Raw genomic sequence first — 21,919 nt, 5'->3', positions numbered from 1 at the left:
TGCAAACCCTACCCTTTTCTCCAACATCCCAGTGATTTCTCGTGGAAGTGCAGAGGTGTTCTCGGCTTCCAATAAAGCGAGTGTCACGTCAACTCATTCCTATACACATTCCTCCTTTGACCTGCATTCGGATGCGGCCGGCGCTGGTATTGCCAAATATAAAGGTTAAGGTCACCAGTTTTTACACATCGAGGATGAATGTTAGTCCCAAGCATCATCCGTTGGTTCTATGTGTAATTACAGCTGATCTGGCAATAACGGAGTAGCAACCGCGGGCGGTCAATCATGCTCATGCTCATGCTCATGCTCATCTCCAAATTTGAGCGATTTAGAGACACTTTTTTAGGGTGGTGCCAAAAAAATAGTTTTTTCGCTCTATTTTTTTCAGTTCGAATTTTTCAACAATGCTGTCTTCGAGAAAGTTTTAGACCTTCAAAAGACGCAACTTTTAACGTAAAAAGGTCGTGAATATCTTTTGTTGGTAAAAAGGTACAAGCATTTCTATTTTCAAAATACGCCATTTTCAAAAAACGATAACTCCTGTGGTCGCACTTGTAAAAAATATTTTACGATACCATTTGAAAGATCAAACATTGATTTTCACCATCTGCAAAAACTGGATACATGTTATTTCTTATTTGGAATAAACTGAATTTTAAACTCTTCTGTTTTCCAGTTAAAATGCATGAAAATTTAGGCGGACATGAGCTTTTCGATGCCATTTTGAGGTTTTAGAGACATAGTTGCTTCTGAGAAGTTGTTTGTTATAGTTTGGCCCTATTCTGGTATCAACGTAAAATAGGGTGGTTCCAAAATCAACGAATTAGAAAAAGAAACTTTTATATATGAAGAATTAATTATACGCGTCCTTTGACAAAGTTGAAGCAGAATAAATTCTAAGCAACTTTGCTGAAAATTTTTTTTTCTATTTCTAAATTTGAGCGATTTAGAGACATTTTACCAATTTTTTTTAGGGTGGTGCCCAAAAAAAACAGTTTTTTCACTCTATTTTTTCAGTTTAAGTTTCTCAGCAATGCTGTCTTCAAGAAAGTTTTAGACCTTCAAAAGACGCTACTTTTCGTGTAAAAATGTTGTGATTATCTTTTTTTGTAAAAAGTTACAAGCATTTTTTTTTAAAATACGTCATTTTGAAACATCGAAACAAAATTGGCAGCTTGGAGTGCTCACGTGTTGGCTACACGTTAGAACTTGTACATACACGTGAAAACGTGTTTATACACAAAAATCGAGAATAGGTAGCGTGCGCCTTTGGTTTTGCACTAAACTTACGAATTTAGACGTATTTATGGTTCGGGAGTAATTCATCGTTAGTAAGCGACAAACGATAAGATAGCACCGCAAACACCATGACAAGCTTGAATTGATTATTGAAACATAATGTTATCTGAAATCTCATTGAATACCATGAATTCTGTTCTGCGGGTAGTTGATCAAATACTTAGTTTTGTTAAATAAAAACATGAATGATTCTTCGTTTTTAAACTGAACCGGCTATTTTTTTCACCATTGGGCTCGAAGTTTCCCTTGTTTAATTTTGTAAATAACTCTAAATCAGTTAAATTTTGAGCCATAACCAAGGATTTATGTCGAAAATACTAGAAACAATCTGAGCTGAAGCGTTGCCGAAAAATATTCGCTTTTTTTACAAACACCAAATAAATAAATTGTTTTTTTGTGCACCACCATAAAAAAATTGGTAAAATGTCTCTAAACCCTTCAAATTTAGAGATAGAAAAAAAAAGTTCAGCAAAGTTGCTTAGAATTTCTTCTGCTACAACTTTGTCAAAGGACGCGTATAATTATCTCTTCATATATAAAAGTTACTTTTTTAATTCGTCCCCGTGGTTCTGTGGTTAGCGATGTCGGTTGGCTAGCTCTCCCACACGGTTGTGATATCGGGTTCGATTCCCGATCAGGTCGAGGATCTTTTCGAGCTGGAAATATTCCAGACTCAGCACTGGGGCACGGTGTATCGTTGTACTTATCTTACAACATGCAAAATGTGCCGAAAACAATATCGATAACGAATTCTCTCAACTAATCTAGTTGATCGAGACCGCATTAGCGATATTGTTTTTTTAATTCGTTGATTTTGGGACCACCCTATTTTACGTTGATACCAGAATAAGGTCCAAACTATAACAAACAACTTCTCAGAAGCAACTATGTCTCTAAAACCTCAAAATGGCATCGAAAAGCTCATGTCCGCCTAAATTTTCATGCATTTTAGCTGGAAAACAGAAGAGTTTAAAATTCAGTTTGTTACGTCAGAGACGAAACGCCCCTAGAAGTCACAACACCTCTAGAGCCGCTCTCTACATTATCGACGGCTGATCGGACGTGGCCTGTCATCGGATGGGATCAAGGGAACATGCGTGTCATCTTAGCAAGTGATATTAGCGAGTGTCATCTTGGTGAGTTAGGAGGATCAAGCAAGTTTGTGCGCAACTTAAAAATTATTTGCAATTTTTGCTAATAAATGAAATAAAAATACATTTACTTAATAATTAAAGTGCGGGTAAAGAATTATTCATGACATTATTAATACAAATAAGCTACTAGTTAATGCGATTGCTTATCACTAGAAACGGCAAAGCTTAACCTAAAGCTGAATTATAACCAAGTAAAAACCTAAATTAATCCACCTAGCGGTCAGACTCAGCCTTTCTCATTCAAACTTATTATTTGTAAAAATAGATTTACATGAATGCTTAAATCCAATAAAGGAATATTCACTCTTTGGATACTAAAATATTGAAGTTGTTGTTAAAGTATAAAATATGAAATTTGACGTAATGTTAGTGCTTAAGAAATAGCGAAATAAAAGAAATGACTCTAAATTTTGAACAATTTAATCACGAGCGATGCGGGAACGTTTAGATAGTACGATACCGCATTCAAATCATGTTGGGGCCATAGATATTGATCAAAGCAAAGTTGTTATTTGTAAGTTTGAGAGATGACTCGTTTGTATGACACTAGTTATGTTCAAATAAGTCGTGTAATACTTGAGATAATAGACTTTCATTGTTTTACCAAATAAAACATAACGGTTGCTTAAGTTTTATAAGTTTTATTACAATCAAATGAAAAGGTAACGTATAGGGCAGCCAAACTTTGAAACCACGTGTTCAAACATAATTCATCAGCTAACCCTTAACTAGCACGTTCTTCTGATATCAATATTGTTCAAATCGGTTGTGTAGTTTCTAAGATAATGAAGTTTCGTGATTTTCACATTTCGATACATTACAGACGAAGTTACAGGGTTATGAGGCAGCTAGACCTTTCATTTGATACTTATTCTTTGGAAATCGGTTCAACCATCTCTGAGAAAAGTGAGTGAGTCCAAGTAGTCTTCGTAATATGTTTCTTTTCATAGCTGGACTTCACATTTTTAAACATAACAGGCAAAGTAATAATTCGTTTGCAAAAAAATCAATAGGTCTTATGGGGCAATAAGACCTTCCATATGACACTAATTTTATGGAAATCGGTCCAGCCATCTCTGAGAAACATGAGTGAGATTAAATAGTTTCCAGAACACGTTTCTTTCCATAACTTCTGAACCACATGTTCAATCTTTATAAAATTCAAAAGTTAAGGGTTTTTTAGGTAGCCCGTTTATTTGAAACCAATTTTGTTAAAATCGGTTGTGCAGTTTCTGAGATATTGATGTTTCGTGATTTTTACATTGCAACCGTTGCCGGTCACAGCATAATGCAGTACGGTTGAGTTGGAAGCGATAAAATATTCATACTATAAAATTTAGAATATAACCATGGGCGCAACTAAGGAAAATTTCTAGGGGGGGCTAGTTTTTATACATTTAAAAAAAGAGAAAAAAGAGTTAAAATGCGCTTATTTAAAAACGCATAAAATAGTGTCGTGACAGTAGAGGAAAACACTTCAATCGGGATTGAATCTCCGAAGATATCTTGACCACAGCGTCAACACCAACCTGTTTCAGCAACACTGATTCGATGTTGGAGAGAGCTATGTTTGGAAAACGACTGGGCGTACACTCGTACTAGCTGGTATAAATAGACCTCAGTGTGGTCCAAGACATAATGCCATATCCCTACCTCCACCTGGAACCGACTGGAATTCGATCAACCAAGGGAAGATCAGTGATTCGGTGGGAACTTGGTCGTATGCTGACAGGGAAGAGGTAGTTGTTCTCTTCGGAGTGCAGCTTGTCTGAGCGTCTGTTTCCTAGAATAGGGACGGCTCAAACAGCGACTGATCCTTAGCAACTATGTGCCTTCATCGTTGCGCTCCAGGAGCTTTGCCGGAAAGGAGAGAAGGTACGGCGGATTTGTGGCCACTTGCGGGTGCGAGACGTCTGGGGAACTGGCGAAACACAGCCTAAAACCGAGCAGTATGGCAACAACTTCTTCATACAGCATGAGCCACTACGGCTCTCGTCTGATTGGTTGTATCCTGGTTGTAGTACTTGTTCTTAGCCAATGAATGATGACATCTCAATTTGTGTTGATTTTGATATTCTGATAAGAAGTATGGAATGTATTTACATTAAACACAATCATTCTCTGGCATATTCTAGGGAGGGCTTAAAACTTTCTAGGAGGGGCTGAAGCCCCCCCTAGCCCCCCGTAGCTGCGCCCATGAATATAACACTTAAGTCCTGTAAATATTCACCTTGATTAGTGCTCAGTTGGGTTGTGTCTAAGGTAAGATCGCCAAAATGTAGGCCACGCGTCGCACGTCCATGCGTCGATCCCTTAGATAGCCGAAATAAATTATATAAGGAAACCCGAGTGAGATTACTTTACATGCAGATTCGAAACGAACCTTTCTAGGAAAGTTGAAGGAAAGAGAAGGCAAAACTACTTGCGTAGGTCAAGACGAACCGAAAGAATTATTTAGCGAATTCCGAGTGATCCCGAAGGACTTTCGATTATGTACTGACGTACTTCCGGCAAGTAGTCAGGTCTCCTAGTTTATCTGAGGGCTAAAACTGTACGATCACTTCGTTCCAAACCGCCAAACATAGTGGAAGTGAATAGTTTCGCGTTAGGTCACTGCTTCAAGGTAAAAGCAGAGAGTGCTAGGGAAGTAGTTCATGAGCTAAAGTTTTTGTATTTCTAGGAGTTAGATAGAACGTGCGAATAGTTAAGTGTGTGAAACCCGATTCGTGTGCATGCTAGGAGACAGAAAGGTAAGCACGTGCAAAGGCTAACGACCCGTAGCAAAGGCTAATGACCTCTCGGTGGCATATGCCATCAGACTTTCTCACCCTATGAATCGGAGAAACCGCACGAGAGCACGTTCTCATCACGCTTGTCGCGCCGTTTGCGCGCCACCCGTCATCACCGCTACCTCGCCGAGTCAGCACAGCCAGAATTCTCCGGATTGGCCCGAGAAACGATTCTGCTGGCCCGAATCAACCCTTTTCGGCCGGCACCTGCAGTTTAGTTGGCGGCAAATGCCGCAATCCCACTTGCGATAAGAGATCGCCCCCGCCATACATCTGTAACTAGGGAATACAGCCAGCATCCCGGTTCAACAGCAGCCACAGCAACTGATCTCATGAGAGATTCGGTGAGTCCGTTCCATTCTCTTCTTTGAAGTGCCGACCCTCGAAGTCGCCACGTGGCGTATGTAGAGCCGATTGACGGCCATTTTGTAATTCCCGCTTGTGACCGGTAGAAGATAAACCGATAGAAATTTTCGAGCTCGAGTGACCCGATTGGTCACATGTAACCGCGATTACGGACGCCCCGTAACGCAATTGCGATCGCTCCCGGGAGATCAAGTTGATCCACCCTTGGCTCTCGGGAATAGAAAAGTCATGTAGTGGGATGGTCGTTATGCCTGCATCCACAGGGAGAGAGAGAGGAAGAGTAAAGTAAGAGTAGATAGTTAGAATCGCACACGATACCGACCGAGTAGAGAAAACGAAAACCTGAATGTGTAAATATAGGATTAGTTAAACCGATTGAAATTGTTCCTAATAAACCTAGCCCTTAAGATTATACAGGATTTTGAGCTTATGAAATGTTTCCCTAGTCACCTTAGTTCGTTCGCTCCGTTTTAGTTCGCAGCATGCGAAAGTCTCAGGCATGCATATGTTCGGTTCCTCTCAAGTTGGCGCTGTCTGGTGGCGGGTTTTGTAAGTTTCCCGTGATGATAAAAGCTTGAGTGATTCCTATATCGAGAATTATGTACGGTGAGCTTTGGGTTCGTTAAGTTTCTTTCCGAGTTGTGCACCTGTTTTGGCGGAAACTAGCTAGCGAGCTGAACCGATCTGAATTCTTTCTCCGAAGGGATTCAACTTGGACTTGCATAGAAAACCAGTCTCATCCGGGCAACATTTATCTTGGCAGTAGTCTCCGTAAGGAGTGGCGCTTGAACTACTCGCTTAAGCATGATCGGTTCGCGACGGCTACAACATTTTGATACATAACCTCTAAACTAGAAATCAGATTACAATAAAATTCAATAGGGTCTTATAGGGCAACTAGACCTTTCATTTGCAATTAATTTCATTGCAGCAACCTAAGCGGCAAATAGACCCTTCAGTTGACACCAAGATAGAAAGAATCGGTCAGACCATCTCTGAGATAAGTGAGTGCGAAAAAAAGGAGCACACACGTACACACCCACGCACAAACATATACACCTATACATGCATATATGCAAAAAATGCTCGATTCGTCAAACGGAGTCGAGCAGTATATGACATTCGGCCATTTGGATCACTTTTCTACCCTTTAATTAGCCAGTGATCGTTAGGAGAAAGTCAATATGTTTACTTTCATTATGTGATTTCACATTTTTATGAACAACGGACAAAGTTACAATCCGAGTGCAGTGAAATTCAATAGCAACCTATGGGGCAACTAGACCTTCCATTTGACACTAATTTTGTGAAAATCGGTTAAGCCATCACTGAGAAAAATGAATGAGTTTGAACAACCTCAGGATAACTTTTCTTTACATAACTTTTGAACCATATGTTCAATCATGACGAAATTCAAAAGTTAAGGGTTCTGGGGACAGCCCAATCATTTGAAACCAGTTTTATTGAAATCGGTTGTGTGGTTTCTGAGATATTGATGTTTCGTGATTTTTACATTTTGATACATAACCTCTAAACTAAAAATCCGATTACAATGAAATTCAATAACAACCTATGGCGCAACTAGACCTTTCATTTGCAATTAGTTTTATGAAAATCGGTCCAGCCATCTCTGAGAAAAGTGAGTGAGAAAAAAAAGTTGCACATACACACGCACACACACACACACACACACACACACACATACACACATACACACATACATACATACATACAGAAAATGCTCAGTTCGTCGAAAGAAGTCGAGTGGTATATGACATTCGGCCATTGGGACCACTTTTATACCTTCGGTTTTTCCAGTGATTCCAGGTATAGTTTCTAGGAGAAAGGCAAAACGTGGTTAAAGGAATTGGAGGCACTAAATGTAAGCAAAATTTGTAATTCAAGAAATTTGTTACTAAAAGTTTATTTTGTATTAAAGGATATTTTAACCAACCAAAAATCCCTGTGGTGGTTTAAAATTCAGAAACATCCATTCAGCTGGTTTAAGCAACAAATTAAAATATTATTTACCGGTGGTGATGTCGGAGCCAACCATGAGCAAAACCAAAAAAAGTGGAGCGAAAGCTAGCTCAGGTAAGCACCTGGAGTCTTTCCCCAGTGCTCAGCCAGGAGAGCGAAATCCCTCTCGAGATGCCCTTGAACAAATGTTAATCCCACTGAAACAAATGTTAAAAAAAAAACCTCAAAGTGACAAATTTATTAGTTCGACCCCTGACCCCTCTAACCTTGAGCAAAAAACTACACCTGTGGCCCAAAGCAGTTGTGGCGTATGTGATAAGCCAGATAATATGGGTATGGTCCAATGTGACATCTGCGACGTTTGGCACCACTTTTCGTGCGTGGGCGTATCAGAAGACATTGCTCACATCAGCTGGGATTGTTTAAAATGCGGTAATGCGAAAACAACCAGAGGCAAGTCGAAATCCGATCGGAAGGTTACAACGCGAGTAAGATCATCCTCCGTGCAACGTAGAAAGGCTGTGCGAGTCACTAATGTGAAAGGTAATAGAAAAGTTTCGGCGAGTAAAAAACTAGGCAATGCTACCGATGGAGTCGATGTAAAACGCAATGATATTTCGGTTGTGATGAATAAAAGAAATACAGCACCAGCAGCAACGTCGATTCCCAAGGCCGAGTCTATTGTATCAGCCACCTCATTCAAGTCAACCAAGGCACGTTTGGATCTAGAATTGAGGCAAATTGAAGCCGAGGAGAAATTAATGCTAGAAGAAATGAAACGTAAGCGCGATTTAGTAAAGAAGAATTTGCTATTATGAAAGATATCACCGATTTGGATTGTTGTGCTGAGTCTACCTCTGATCATCAGAAGGGCCGGAATAGAGTGCAGGACTGGTTAAATAGTCGTGAGAATTGCCGGAGTGAACGGAGCTCGGTGGTTAAAGATCATAGCACTTACAGATTCAAAAGCAACTAGCATCCGAATGCTCGAGAGAAGAGGAACTGTGCGACGATATACCGTATAATGAGAATCTCAGCGGAGAGAAATCATCCAACCGAACTGATAGTGAAGAGAGCGATATGGATTTAGACTCTTTTAATTGGAACAGTGCGTCACAGCGCAAAACATCAAAACAACAATTCTCGATAATGTCAGAAGGTGGGTGCAGACAGCGTTCTGTGGCAGAACGGCAAGGCTCCCTACGCTACAACAAGCGATTATCAAGAGATGAAATTGCAGCGCGCCAAGTCGTTACACGAGAGTTACCGAAATTTAACGATAATCCGGAGGATTGGCCGATGTTTTTGTCAACATATGAAGATACCACTGTAATGTGTGGCTACACTGAGGCAGAAAATATGATCCGCTTAAGAGCCAGCCTAAAAGGTGATGCTTATAACGCCGTTCGAAGTTTTCTACTGCGACCCGAGACAATAAAAAAGGCAATGGATGCATTGAAATTGCGTTTTGGTAGGCCAGAAGTCATAATCGAACACTTGAAGGAGAAAATTGTGGCGATGCCTAGCATAAAGCCAGACGCGCTGGAAAAGCTCGTTGAATTTGCACTCGAGGTGCAAAATTTTTGTGCCACAATTGAGGCTAATGATCAGGCCGAATATATGTGGGATACCACCTTAATCAGAGAATTCGTGAGTAAATTGCCACCGCAAATTAAACTCGATTGGGCACGGTACAAAAGAAAGTTGCCGACTGTAAAGCTAGCTACTTTCAGTAGATGGATATATCGATTAGCTGAAGATGTGAATGTGGTTTTCGACTCACAGAGTCGAGTAAACAAACACCAGGAGTGTCGTATTGGTCGTAAGGAACGGTATATGAACACTCATTCAGAAATAACATCCCAGTATGAAAACAAGCCCACACCGGTAGCACAGAGCAATCCTTCATTAGGCGTAACAAAGAGTGAAGGAAAACCTTGCCCAGTTTGCAAAGGTACATGCAGGAACCTTGGAAAATGTCCACGATTCCAGGAGCTGTCATACGAAGCCAGATGGACGACTGTTCGTGGCTTCAACTATTGCCGGAAATGCTTGCAGCAACACAAGAGTGGCTGTAACCCTGGAGTTTGCGGTAAAAACGGGTGCACCTTTAAACATCGTGTTCTGCTTCATAAGGATTTGATTGTTTCCGCAAGTACGAGTAGCGCTGCGGTAAATCGCAATGAGGAACGCAACATTCACACACATAAGTCTTGTACCACTCCGGGATCGTTCCGTTACCTGCCAGTAACGTTGTTTGGGAATGGAAAGCAGGTGCAATGCCATGCATTTTTAGATGATGGATCGGAACTGACGCTCATAGATCAAGATCTAGCCAGAGAATTAAAAGTAGGTGGAGATATTCGCCCACTTTGTCTTAAATGGACGGGAGGTACGTACCGTTACGAGTCTGACTCTCAAAGTGTTAACGTTGAGGTGTGTGGCCGCGAAGGTAAGAGGTGGTTCCTTCAGGATGTACGAACGGTAGCGGAATTACAATTACCTTATCAATCTTTGAACATGGATGAACTGTCCGCAAAATATAAATATTTGCAAGGAATATCCGTTGATTCTTATTCAGACGTTCGTCCACGAATATTGATTGGCCTGAGGCACGCTAATCTCATGTTAGTACGCAAAAGTCGAGAGGGAAAAATCGATGACCCAATCGCTGTTAAAACCAATCTTGGCTGGACGGTGTATGGTGGTTGGACAACGGAGAACGCATCCAATATAGTTAGTCACACTTACCACATTTGCACTTGTACTGGGGATAACGTGCGAGATTTGAATCAAACAGTGAAAGATTATTTTTCTTTGGACAGTTTGGTTGTCAAACCGAGTCAGACCAGATTGTCGAAAAACGATGAACGCGCGATGCTTCTCCTCGAGTCCCGTACCCGCTTTGATGGACAACATTATGAAACCGGATTGTTGTGGTGCTCTGATAAGACCCGTCTACCGGATAATAGACCAGTTGCAGTCAGGCGTTTGAAATGTCTTGAGAAGAGAATGGAAAAGGATGAAGAGTTGGCTTACATTATGAGAAACAAGATTGCGGAGTACATGTCGAAAAATTATATTCGTAAACTGTCGCAACAAGAACTCTCAGAAAAGTACGAGCGCGTTTGGTATTTGCCAATTTTTCCGGTTTACAACGTGAACAAGCCAGGAAAAGTAAGAATGGTATGGGATGCAGCTGCTGAGGCCTACGGAACATCTTTGAACTCAGTGCTTCTTACTGGACCCGACCAGCTGGCTTCTTTGGAGGGCATTCTCTATCAGTTTCGGGAGCACCAAATAGGAATCTGTGCCGACATCCGCGAAATGTTCCACCAGGTGAAAATTGTTCCTGAAGACCAACACTGCCAGCGTTTTTTATGGCGCGATCACGCCAGTCAGAGCGAGCCGGATACCTACATTATGCAGGTGATGACTTTCGGAGCATGCTGTTCACCAGCCACGGCGCAATGCGTAAAGAATAAAAACGCCGACCGATTTGCTGAAGAATATCCAGAAGCAGTTGCCGTCATCAAGAATAATCATTATGTGGACGACATGGTTGTGAGCGTGAAAACGGAAGATGAAGCAGTCAGCCTAGCGGAAGCGGTTCAGTTTATTCACAAGCAGGGCGGATTCGAAATCCGCAATTGGGTGTCAAACTCACCGCTAGTGCTTACGAAGATGAATGAAAGGACATCAACAGAAAAGGATTTAAATATTCCTGGAGAGCTGGCGAGTCAAAAGATCCTTGGAATGTGGTGGGATACGCATGATGATGTTTCCAAGTATAAAATAGGCTGGACGAGGTTCGATCAAGTCCTACTAAATGGAAGTCGTTGTCCCACTAAAAGGGAGATTCTACGGATATTACGACCCACTTGGTCTCATAGATCATTTCCTGATTATGTTAAAAATTCTTCTCCAAGAAGTGTGGCGCGCTGGTGTCCAGTGGGATGAAAAGATTCCGGCAAACTTGTTCGACAGATGGCGCAATTGGCTACGTTTACTTCCAACATTAGAACAGCTGCGTATTCCTAGACGCTATCAGCGAGTACTACCATTACGGAAAGCTGATGCTATCGATTTGCACGTATTCGTTGATGCTAGTGAAAACTCCATGTCATCAGTCGTGTTCTTACGGTTTGTGATAGATACGAAAGTAGACTGTTCTCTGGTTGCGGCCAAGACTAGTGTTGCTCCGCTCAAATACATCTCCATCCCACGTTTGGAACTTGAAGCGGCAGTTTATGGTTGCAGATTAGCGAAAACTGTTTAACAAAATCTTTCGCTGGAGGTGTCGAAGCGGACGTTCTGGACGGACTCTCGAAATGTTTTATGTTGGTTGCGGTCTGATCACAAAAGATACAGCGCTTACGTTGGATCGCGTGTGGGTGAATTGTTAGAATCAACAGATATTTGTGAATGGAGATGGGTACCGAGCAAGCTCAATGTAGCGGACGACGGAACAAGATGGCGAGACCAGCCTGACTTATCATCTACAAGCAGGTGGTTTAAAGGAGCTGAATTTTTAATGCAGGAAGAAGGTACATGACCGTGTCTACCGTTAAAGTCTATTTCGACAGAAGCAGAGATGAGATCCAATGTGTTGTTTCATTGCCAAGCGTCTGAGCAGATAATCAACATAGGCAGGTTTTCTAACTGGCGATGTCAGTTGGGGGCCACCGCATATGTCATCCGATTTTGTTCAAAACTGCTTCGTCGTGTCAGCAAGGAGTTTCCAGTTTCTGGGCCGCGTGAAGAGTTACGAAGAGCCGAGGAATATCATTACCGCCAAGCTCAGCAAGACTCATATCAAGACGAAGGCGCAACGTTGAGAGCGGCGAGCACAACAACCGAGCAAGTTTCGAAGTCTAGTCCCTTGTACAAATTAAGCCCATTCATAGATAACGTCGGTGTAATGAGGATGAAAGGCAGAACAGGTGTATGTGCCTATCTTCACAGTGATGCGAAGAATCCAGTGATTTTACCGCCAAACCATCAAATCACATCGTTGCTGTTAATTTACTACCACGAGAAATATATGCATCGTAATTACGAGATCGTAGTCAATGAAGTACGCCGAAAATATAGCATTTTTCGCCTGAGACAAACTCTCTCAAAAATCCGTTGCAACTGCCAATGGTGCAAAAACAGAGATGCTACTCCTGTACCACCGGAAATGGCTGATCTCCCGCCGGCTAGATTATCTGTCTATACTCGGCCATTTGCTCATGTTGGGGTCGACTACTTTGGTCCAATCGAGGTACTTGTGGGCCGAAAAATCGAGAAGAGATGGTGAGTTTTATTCACCTGTTTAACGACAAGAGCCGTCCATGTTGAAGTAGCTCACACTCTAACAACAAGCTCATGCATAATGGCAATTAAAAACTTTATGGCACGAAGGGGTACGCCTGTTCGCTTCTACAGCGACCAAGGCACCAATTTTGTGGGTGCTAATCGAACGCTACAACAGATACATCAGGCTGTTAACCAAGAACAGTTAATGCGCGAATTCACCACCCCTTCAACAGCGTGGCAATTTAACCCACCGGCTTCCCCACACATGGGTGGGTGCTGGGAGAGACTCGTGGGATCAGTAAAACGCAATTTGACTGAATTTCTTCATTTGCGGCGACCAACAGATGAGCTTAGAAATGCACTAACGGAAATAGAAGGTGTTCTTAACAGCCGTCCTCTTACTCATATTCCTATTGACGACGAGGCAGCTCCTGCATTAACGCCCAACCACTTCCTGTTAGGATCTACAGATGGATCCAAACCGTTGACAACGATCGAATCTGACACTGCAGCACTACGACGTGGCTGGCCGACTTCTCAGTGGTAAGCTAATCTCTTTTGGAAACGTTGGATCAAAGACTATCTGCCCGAAATAACTCGGCGCTCAAAGTGGTACGAAAGGGTGAAACCTCTGCAAGAAGGGGACATAGTGGTAATCGTGGATCATGAGCATCCTAGAAATTGTTGGCCAAGAGGAAAAGTCATTGGGGTATCATGCAGCGGAGGTCAAACCCGCAGGGCAACTGTTCAGACTGCTAACGGAGTGTACGAGCGACCGACCGTTAAACTGGCGGTGTTGGACGTACGGCGCGAATAGGAGTAAGCTGGAGCCGGAAGACCTGGTCCGCATACCGGAGGGGAGTGTTACGTCAGAGACGAAACGCCCCTAGAAGTCACAACACCTCTGGAGCCGCTCTCTACATTATCGACGGCTGATCGAACGTGGCCTGTCATCGGATAGGATCAAGGGAACTTACGTGTCATCTTAGCAAGTGATATTAGCGAGTGTCATCTTGGTGAGTTAGGAAGATCAAGCAAGTTTGTGCGCAACTTTAAAATTATTTGCAATTTTTGCTAATTAATAAAATAAAAATACATTTACTTAATAATTAAATTTCGGGTAAGGAATTATACATAAAATTATTAATACAAATAAGCTAGTAGTTAATGCGATTGCTTATCACTAGAAACGGCAAAGCTTAACCTAAAGCTGAACTATAACCAAGTAAAAAACGTGGTTAAAGGAATTGGAGGCACTAAATGTAAGCAAAATTTGTAATTCAAGAAATTTGTTACTCAAAGTTTATTTTGTATAAAAGGATATTTTAACCAACCAAAAATCCCTGTGGTGGTTTGAAATTCAGAAACATCCATTCCGCTTGTTTAAGCAAGACAGTTTATTCCAAATAAGAAATAACATGTATCCAGTTTTTGCAGATGGTAAAAATCAATGTTTGATCTTTCAAATGGTATCGTAAAACATTTTTTACAAGTGCGACCACAGGAGTTATCGGTTTTTGAAAATGGCGTATTTTGAAAATAGAAATGCTTGTAACTTTTTACCAACAAAAGATATTTACGACCTTTTTACGTTAAAATTTGCGTCTTTTGAAGGTCTAAAACTTTCTCGAAGACAGCATTGCTGAAAAATTCGAACTGAAAAAATAGAGCGAAAACACTATTTTTTTGGCACCACCCTAAAAAAAGTGTCTCTAAATCGCTCAAATTTAGAGATACAAAAAAACTTTTTAGAGCAAAGTTGCTTAGTATTTCTTCTGCTACAGCTTTGTCGAAGGACGCGTTTAATTATCTTTTTAAATAAAAAAGTTAGTGTTTCTAATTCGCTGATTTTAGGACCACCCTATTTTACGTTGATACCAAAATAAGGTCCCAACTATAATAAACAACTTCTCAGAAGCAACTATATCTCTTAAACCTGAAAATTGCATCGAAAAGCTCATGTCCGCCTAAATTGTCTTTCTGGACCACTATGCACCGTCTAGGCCATGACTAACTTGTTTCGCAGGCAATTTCGCAGCGTATTTCCCAAGAAAAAAAAAACAAAACAAAAATAACAATGAGCTTGTTCGGTTCTCCGTTCAATAATGATTGAGACATGGTTGTTGCAGCCGGGAATCAGATGAAAACTTCGACTGGGTCTGAACCTGATAGCATTCCCTCGTTGATTCTCTTACGATGTTTAGATTTGCTAGCTGCGCCTTTGGCTAAACTTTTCAATCTATCTTTGACGGCGGGTGTCTTCACCGAATGGTATCGCATCACTATGTTATGGCTCCAGGTTGTTTGAAAAAAAAAAAAATGTTCTTTGCAAATTGGTATATGATCCACCTCTCCGCACTAGCATGGATTTATGCCCAAGTGCTGCTCATCAATTAAGAGTTACTGGAAGAAATGCCAGTTTCGGCCAAGGCGTGCTGCAGACCTCCAGGACATAAACACTAGATGGCGTATCCCCGTTTTCATTCGTTTTGAAGCAACGGATCATAAAGAACCAGCTATGGCTTAGGTACATTAACCAGCGCTCAGCATGTGTCGTGTTTTCAACAGCTGCTACGATGTGTTTGATCAGGGAACGTTTGTGTATTACGTAAAGCGGATTTGGTAACTATTACTATCTTCTCAATTTTGCATGGTGGTCTTACGCGGTGTAACACAACTCTGAATTCCCCCCTCCTCTGAGTGCGTTATGAAATATACAAAAAAGACTCATCCTAGACTGACATAGAAGGGTTGCAAGACGATAGTAGATCTAACAAGAAAACTACCTAAAGCTTGGTTTGATATTACTGAAAATCAATTTTTGAAAACGTTATCAATGACCAGAAACCGGAAAACAATTGCCAAAAGCAAAGGAACAAAAAAATAAATTCAGAATTAGATGAAAACTGCTTCGAGCTTGTATACAGTATTGTGTTTCATGCTGTTTTGAGATTCTATTCATATTGAAATCAACTGTTCAAACTGCTACTGAAGGCCAAACATGAGTATGCATCCCAGTTAAGATCAAAGCCCATTCGGCCTTTTAGAGATCAGAATAAGAAAGAATTTTAAAATAAGCTCTGAGCGAAAATAATCTCCTATAGGCTACAAAAAGACATGAAAGAGATTCGTAATGCAGCATGCTTGTAACCGTGGTTAACAGTATTGATTCAAACAGTGATCAAGTTTTTTTTTTTAATATTTTCAAAACACATAGAAGTGGGAATGATTGCATATGCATATGTTTTGTAAACAGTGATTTGGTTATTTAAATTAGGCGAAATGAACCATTACAAATTATGCCGATTTACGAATATAAAAACAGTAACTCACGAATAAATTGAATATCAATCAACAAGCTAGAATATGGAAAGTGAGCTCATTTCAAGAATCTGTTCGATTCAGCAAAGATAGATTTCAATTAAAGAAATTTCATTTGTTTGAAAATAATCCATTGCATAGCAATCTAAAGAAAACTACTCAATTCGCAATTTTTCATAAACTAAGCTCATTCGTATGAGATAATACACCAACTGACGTCACTTCAACTTGCTACTTATGAAAGTTTACACAAATGAGCATTTTACGCGTGCATTTGCATCATAAGCAAGAATCACGGCAGCTACTCTATTGAAGAAACTAGTCATCCAGCACTGTGAAACTTTGCAGACACTACTTTCAATTCGCAGATAGTTTCCGCAGCTGAACCGTAAGTTTCATCGCTGCAAGTGGAACACGAAAAGTTGTTATATTCATTACTTCAGAAAACGTTTTGAGCTCCCACGTACCGTACTCGTATCGAGGAAGAAAATCGATTTGTTTAGAAATCTGTTTGATAATCTGAAACTAGAGAAATTCCAGTGAATATAAACTCCATAATTAGTTGAAATACGCGCTTTATTTTGGAAATAACTTCTATCTAACTCAAACAAGATTTGAGGAAATTATGGAAATTTACGGTAGAAAAAGCTAAATCTTTAATTCTCGGTACAAAAATTAGCACTGTGCAAACTGTCGCAAGCGCGAAAAGCAAAAGATAACCCCACTCACCTTGCCTCAAGCCTGGAAATCCTCTGTTTCAGCTTCGCTTGACTGGCAGAATACTCGGCCAGAAGGCGAGCGAGCCGAAGATTTAGGTTTTCCACCGTCTGTTCCAGCTTGGCCACACCAATCTCCAGGGTGTCTTGCTGGTGTTGGGCACCTGTTGAAGGTTGTTGATTAATTTTTTCTCTCGAATGGCGTTATTTATTTTTTACGGAAGGAAAAGCATGTTAGAAAAAAAAACGTTAAAGGAAATCAAACGGAACCTTTTGCCTTTACGCTTTTTAAAGCAGTGCTTTTCGTGATGCAATTTGGCAAGATTGACCCTTATAAGCCAACGGGGGATCTACTTACTGGCAAAAACCGCTTCATCCAGTAAACCATCTTTGCGTAATAATTGACAGCCGCGTTCCGTCAGTGATGCCCTCGCTTCCGGATAGTCAGATAAAGTTTCCCACAAGTCACGTTTCGCTAAGCAAAACAGATCCGAATAACCTGCGAAAAGTTTTTACCATCAGTTCAACACTCGACTGCTCCGGTCGAAGGATTCTTTTTCCGATCCATCTGGTGGGGATAGATTTTTTTGTGTATTCTCACCAATTGACCTCACGTTCGCAGTCCGCCGATTGCCGGTTCGATTGCCGGCAATCTCCAGCACCGATACTTCACCGAACACCGACCCAGCGCCAAGAGTGGCTAGCACCGTGATTCCATCGTCCGCTACCACCGAAAGGCTGCCCCGCTTCACGATGTACATCTCCTTGCCGACGTCCCCCTTTCGGCAGATGTAATCTCCGGGACTAAATACCTACGAGAGAAAAAATGTTTAACTAACAAACTGAAAACTGATTCGCCACTATATTTTACCTGTAGTTTTAGTTTTAGCACCAAAGCCTCCAGCAATCCCGGCTCACAGTCTTGGAATATTCGCACTTGTCGCAGTGTGTCCATATGTACACGAATAGCAATTTCAGCTTTCAACTTGTCCGGTAAGGCCGCCAACACACGTTCCTCGTCCAGAGCACCGCTTTGGGCCCACGTGTAAGCAAACCAACGGATGACCTGGCGGAAAAAAAAGTTTTCATAATGTCAAAGTTGAGGGAGAGATTAAATGTTGTTTTTATTTTCGTTCGTTGTCTTGTCCACAAATACGCTCTTAATTTGCACATAACATACCCGTGCTTCCAGCTCTCCTCCCACCTTCCGAAACGCCATATATTGCTTAACACCATCCATTCGATTTTGAAACTCTACACGGGTCACGTTCATGTTCGAAATCATAGAACCGATATTACCTGAAAGATAATAAAAAAAATTGAAATGTTAGGGTTGATCGCTTCGAGGTTGGGATTCAACAGACAAATCGTATTGTTGACGATTGTCGTCAACGTCGTCGTAAAAAACATCGTTGTTAAGCCCTATTTCTGTTTTGAATGAAACGTTAGTAAAAGCATTTCGTTGTTTGAGCGTACTATAACGTACATATTTCATCCTTCGCCGTAACAAGATCCGTGTCCGAGTTCGGCCCACCACTCTTCGGCAGCCAATTCAATTCGTCCGCTAGCGAGCAAGCGGGGGCGCATCATCAATCAAATCGTGAACGATGGATAGAGTTCTCGTGAAAAAGCCACTCGCGAGAAGCCCCATTAATATTTCATACAGAATGATTGGGATGCATCTGACGGATGCGAATTCTGCGTTATGATGGAATAGAAAGAAGGAAAAAAACCAACAATCCTAATCCACCTAATGGGGAATGGAAGCCTTTTTCATGAATGAATATACTTGACAATGAACCGTATCAATCATCTAGGCAGATGCATTACAGAGCGCTCAGGTCAGTCGTCACCGTTGCGTTGGTGGTCGGGCGAGAACAACGGCTTTTGGGCCAGCTGTGATCTAAGTTTTGAGTAAAAAACTCACTCCTGCAGAGAAATTATTGTCACTCCTCAGATATACCAGCTACGGTGGAGATTTTTTCGGACATTTCTGTGAAATGTCAAGCATATCGAGCGGCAGTTTCGAAAAATGCGCAGCATTTGGGACCAGACCAGAATAAGATCACACTTAACCCAGTTTAGCTAATGGTTTTAGCTGAAGTTACGTTCCATTCTGTCCAGGCTATACGCCGATTAGGTCAATTACCCTCGGCAGCAACAGAGTTCAGATGCGGCACTCACTATTGGCAGTGACGTCGCTGTGTACACTATTAGGGAACCTGTATATTAGAGAAATGACAAGACACTCACCGTTAAGGCAACTGTCAACATCAAAACGGATAACGGCAATGCAAAATTATACAGCTCGCCCGTTTTGATGTTGACAGTTGCTTTAACGGTGAGTGTCTCGGCGTCTCTCTGGTGTATAGGCTGACTATACACTATGCTACTCATTCGATTTTTTTGTGCATCCATGCTCAACGCAGTGAAAACCCATTACACTGGCAATCCACGTTTTCAAACTAAAAATCTGGTACCACTGGAAAATATTTTATCAAGCAAATGACTCTTTTGATTTGTGTGCCATTGGCGAATGACAAATAAAAACTTGAGCTTATATTGGTTTCCTAAGAATGCATCTTGCCTGATGATTTCACTTATCTTTTACTTTTATTTTAGGGATTGAGCGTGAGAAAAAAATAGTAAGATGCCAACACGTTCCTTGTTTTTTAATTAATTCCAAAGCTTTAAATTTTGAATAACTTCCAACAACGAAGCAAGCTGTCACTGCATTTTGCATGGATCCTGGCCTTCTTTCACACAAAAATTACTGCCTTTAAAGCGGTCTTTAAACGCAATTAATCACGGCACGTTGTTTCACTTGGAGCTTTTCCATACTACATTTTTTTTAACTCTCGGTGTGCTTTAGCATCCGTTTTTTCAATGTGATTAGAGAGGCAACATTTCCCGTAAATGACGATTACACTAAGGTCGTTTTTTCCGCGGGGGATGCGTTCCAAATTTGTATGGGCCCGCGTAAAAAACTACTTTTTTGAGTTGCAAACATAACAAAGAAAACCGTCCTAAAACGTTAAAATTTCGTTTGAATATGATAGTGGCCAATCTAGAGACCAAAATTCAATATTTAAAATTTTGAGTATTTACACCAAAAATTGTGATTTTTTTTAAAACTGATGTATGATCACTTGTGGCCTAAAACGAAAAACGTGAATGAAATATGGTCGATATCTTGTTCCGTTTTTGAGTAATGGAGGAAAGCAACCCGCGGAAAAAAAAAACGCGTAAAAAGCGACCTTACTGTATTTCGCTCGCATCAAATCGGAAATTTTCACACAGATCTGAGTCAATGACGCCACAATAAAACTACTAACGAGTCAAAGCGGTTTGTTTACCATATGTCTCAGCTTGGTTTATTACGTTTCAGACATGTTCTTTTGATTCTAGACAAATTTTTGATAATTATAATTTAGAGCCAGAAGTTTGTAGATAATAATTTTGTCTTTTGAACATATATGTACATTGTCAAAAGTATTAACGACTATCTGGAAGTTACGCAATGTTCAAAGTTTGAGCGCTTATACATCGATCAGTTTTTATCACAAAAGCAACACAAAGATTTAGATACAGTATTGGAAAAATTGGTAAATAACATGGATAATCTAAATCATACCGAGCAACCAATCACCACATAGCTTCCCCAGCACAGCCAGCACTAAAACATGCAACCGATCTAACTTTGTAAACAGTTTGTAGTTGTTGTTATTGTTTTATTCGCTCTAGTGCACACGTCACGGCTTTCGCAAATTCAGCTCCCAGTAGTCATGTATAAAAACCCCAGCTTGCAGGAATTTGGTCTTCATTGTATAACCGCTTACAGCAGCGATACTTTATGGATAAAACAAACCGTACTTTATGGATAAAACAAACCGTAAGAGTATTTTTGTCTATAACACTGGTCAATACAGGCCCTTAAGCTCAAACCAGAAAAAAATGAAAGATTATAAGTTTTTAGCCATTCCTGTGAATTTTGGTGCCCTCAGTCACTAACATTTCTTCAGAGACTTAAATAAGTTTTCTCGAAAACATAACGTTGAAGCGACGAACGCAATTGCTAAGCGAACTCTCACGTGAGCAGACGTGTTTTGGTAATGACTAGGGCCACCAAAGTTCACAGGAATGATTGTGAAAGCTATATTCTTTATAGGGTAGCTATTTCGAACTTTAGGGCAGCATTTAATCGCTTTTGTCGACCAGTGTAATAGGTCTAAGGTCCCGTAGTTTGCAAACTTCCACAAAACTAGCGCTGTTTATGACGCTGATCCTCCTAACTATTGGGACTTTGCGGACATAAAACATGGACACCCAAGGAAGCTGATGGACGAGTGCTCGGAATTTTTAAGCGTAAAGCTCTGCGATTGATATTCGAGGTAAATTGGATGATGAAGTGTGGCACAGGCGCATAAATCACGAGTTGTACTAGGTATACAAACATGATGATATAGTGAAGGTAATACTGCGTGGTAGGTTTTGGTGGGCTGGACATGTAGCCAGAATGCCCAACAAAGGAGCCGCCAAAATTATCTTCAACAGAGAGCCAGGAAGAGGCCATCGACTCCATGGTGGGCCTCGCACTCGGTGTATTCACGATCTGCTGGTGTAGGAGGTGACCAAAGATTAGTTGCCCAAGACAGAAGAAGCTGTCTCTGCATATCAATAAGCAATTACGGTCCGTCGGCCAACAAAGTGAAGTAAATATGCACTCGGCATAGAAAATTTGATTCATATGTCAGCCAAAATTTTTTAGAGCTAACGGGAAAATGTAACATAGGAGTATTTCGTAAGAACATTTCTAGGGAGTTTTATAATTTTTGAGAACAAACCTTATTAAAAAAATTGTTTGATTTTCAATTCCTTTTCTAAAAAGTTTTCTTTGCACGGTGTATATTTTTCTCAATAAGACAATTTTTTTTTCTACAACTTTGCCGAAGACGTCTCACTGGTCAAACAAATCGTTCTAGTTCTAAAAATA

At 40.9% G+C, this 21,919-nt stretch overlaps 1 protein-coding gene across 5 annotated transcripts in view; it reads right to left on the bottom strand.

Moving 5' to 3' along the window:
• Positions 1-21,919, bottom strand: part of LOC129731536 (cyclic nucleotide-gated cation channel subunit A) — a 295,263-nt gene that overhangs the window by 24,406 nt on the left and 248,938 nt on the right. For all 5 annotated transcript variants that reach the window (XM_055691617.1, XM_055691619.1, XM_055691618.1 and 2 more), the window contains 5 exons: positions 18,107-18,225; positions 17,798-17,992; positions 17,528-17,738; positions 17,285-17,425; positions 16,940-17,090 (listed from right to left, as the gene is read on the bottom strand). In XM_055691617.1, coding sequence (XP_055547592.1) covers positions 16,940-17,090; positions 17,285-17,425; positions 17,528-17,738; positions 17,798-17,992; positions 18,107-18,225 — 817 coding nt within the window. The remainder of the gene's footprint in view (positions 1-16,939; positions 17,091-17,284; positions 17,426-17,527; positions 17,739-17,797; positions 17,993-18,106; positions 18,226-21,919) is intronic.

Source organism: Wyeomyia smithii, chromosome 3, assembly GCF_029784165.1.
Source record: "Wyeomyia smithii strain HCP4-BCI-WySm-NY-G18 chromosome 3, ASM2978416v1, whole genome shotgun sequence".
Taxonomy (NCBI): domain Eukaryota; kingdom Metazoa; phylum Arthropoda; class Insecta; order Diptera; family Culicidae; genus Wyeomyia; species Wyeomyia smithii.
The sequence above is the reverse complement of the archived record's forward strand: the minus strand, read 5'-3'. Positions and strand labels throughout refer to the sequence as shown.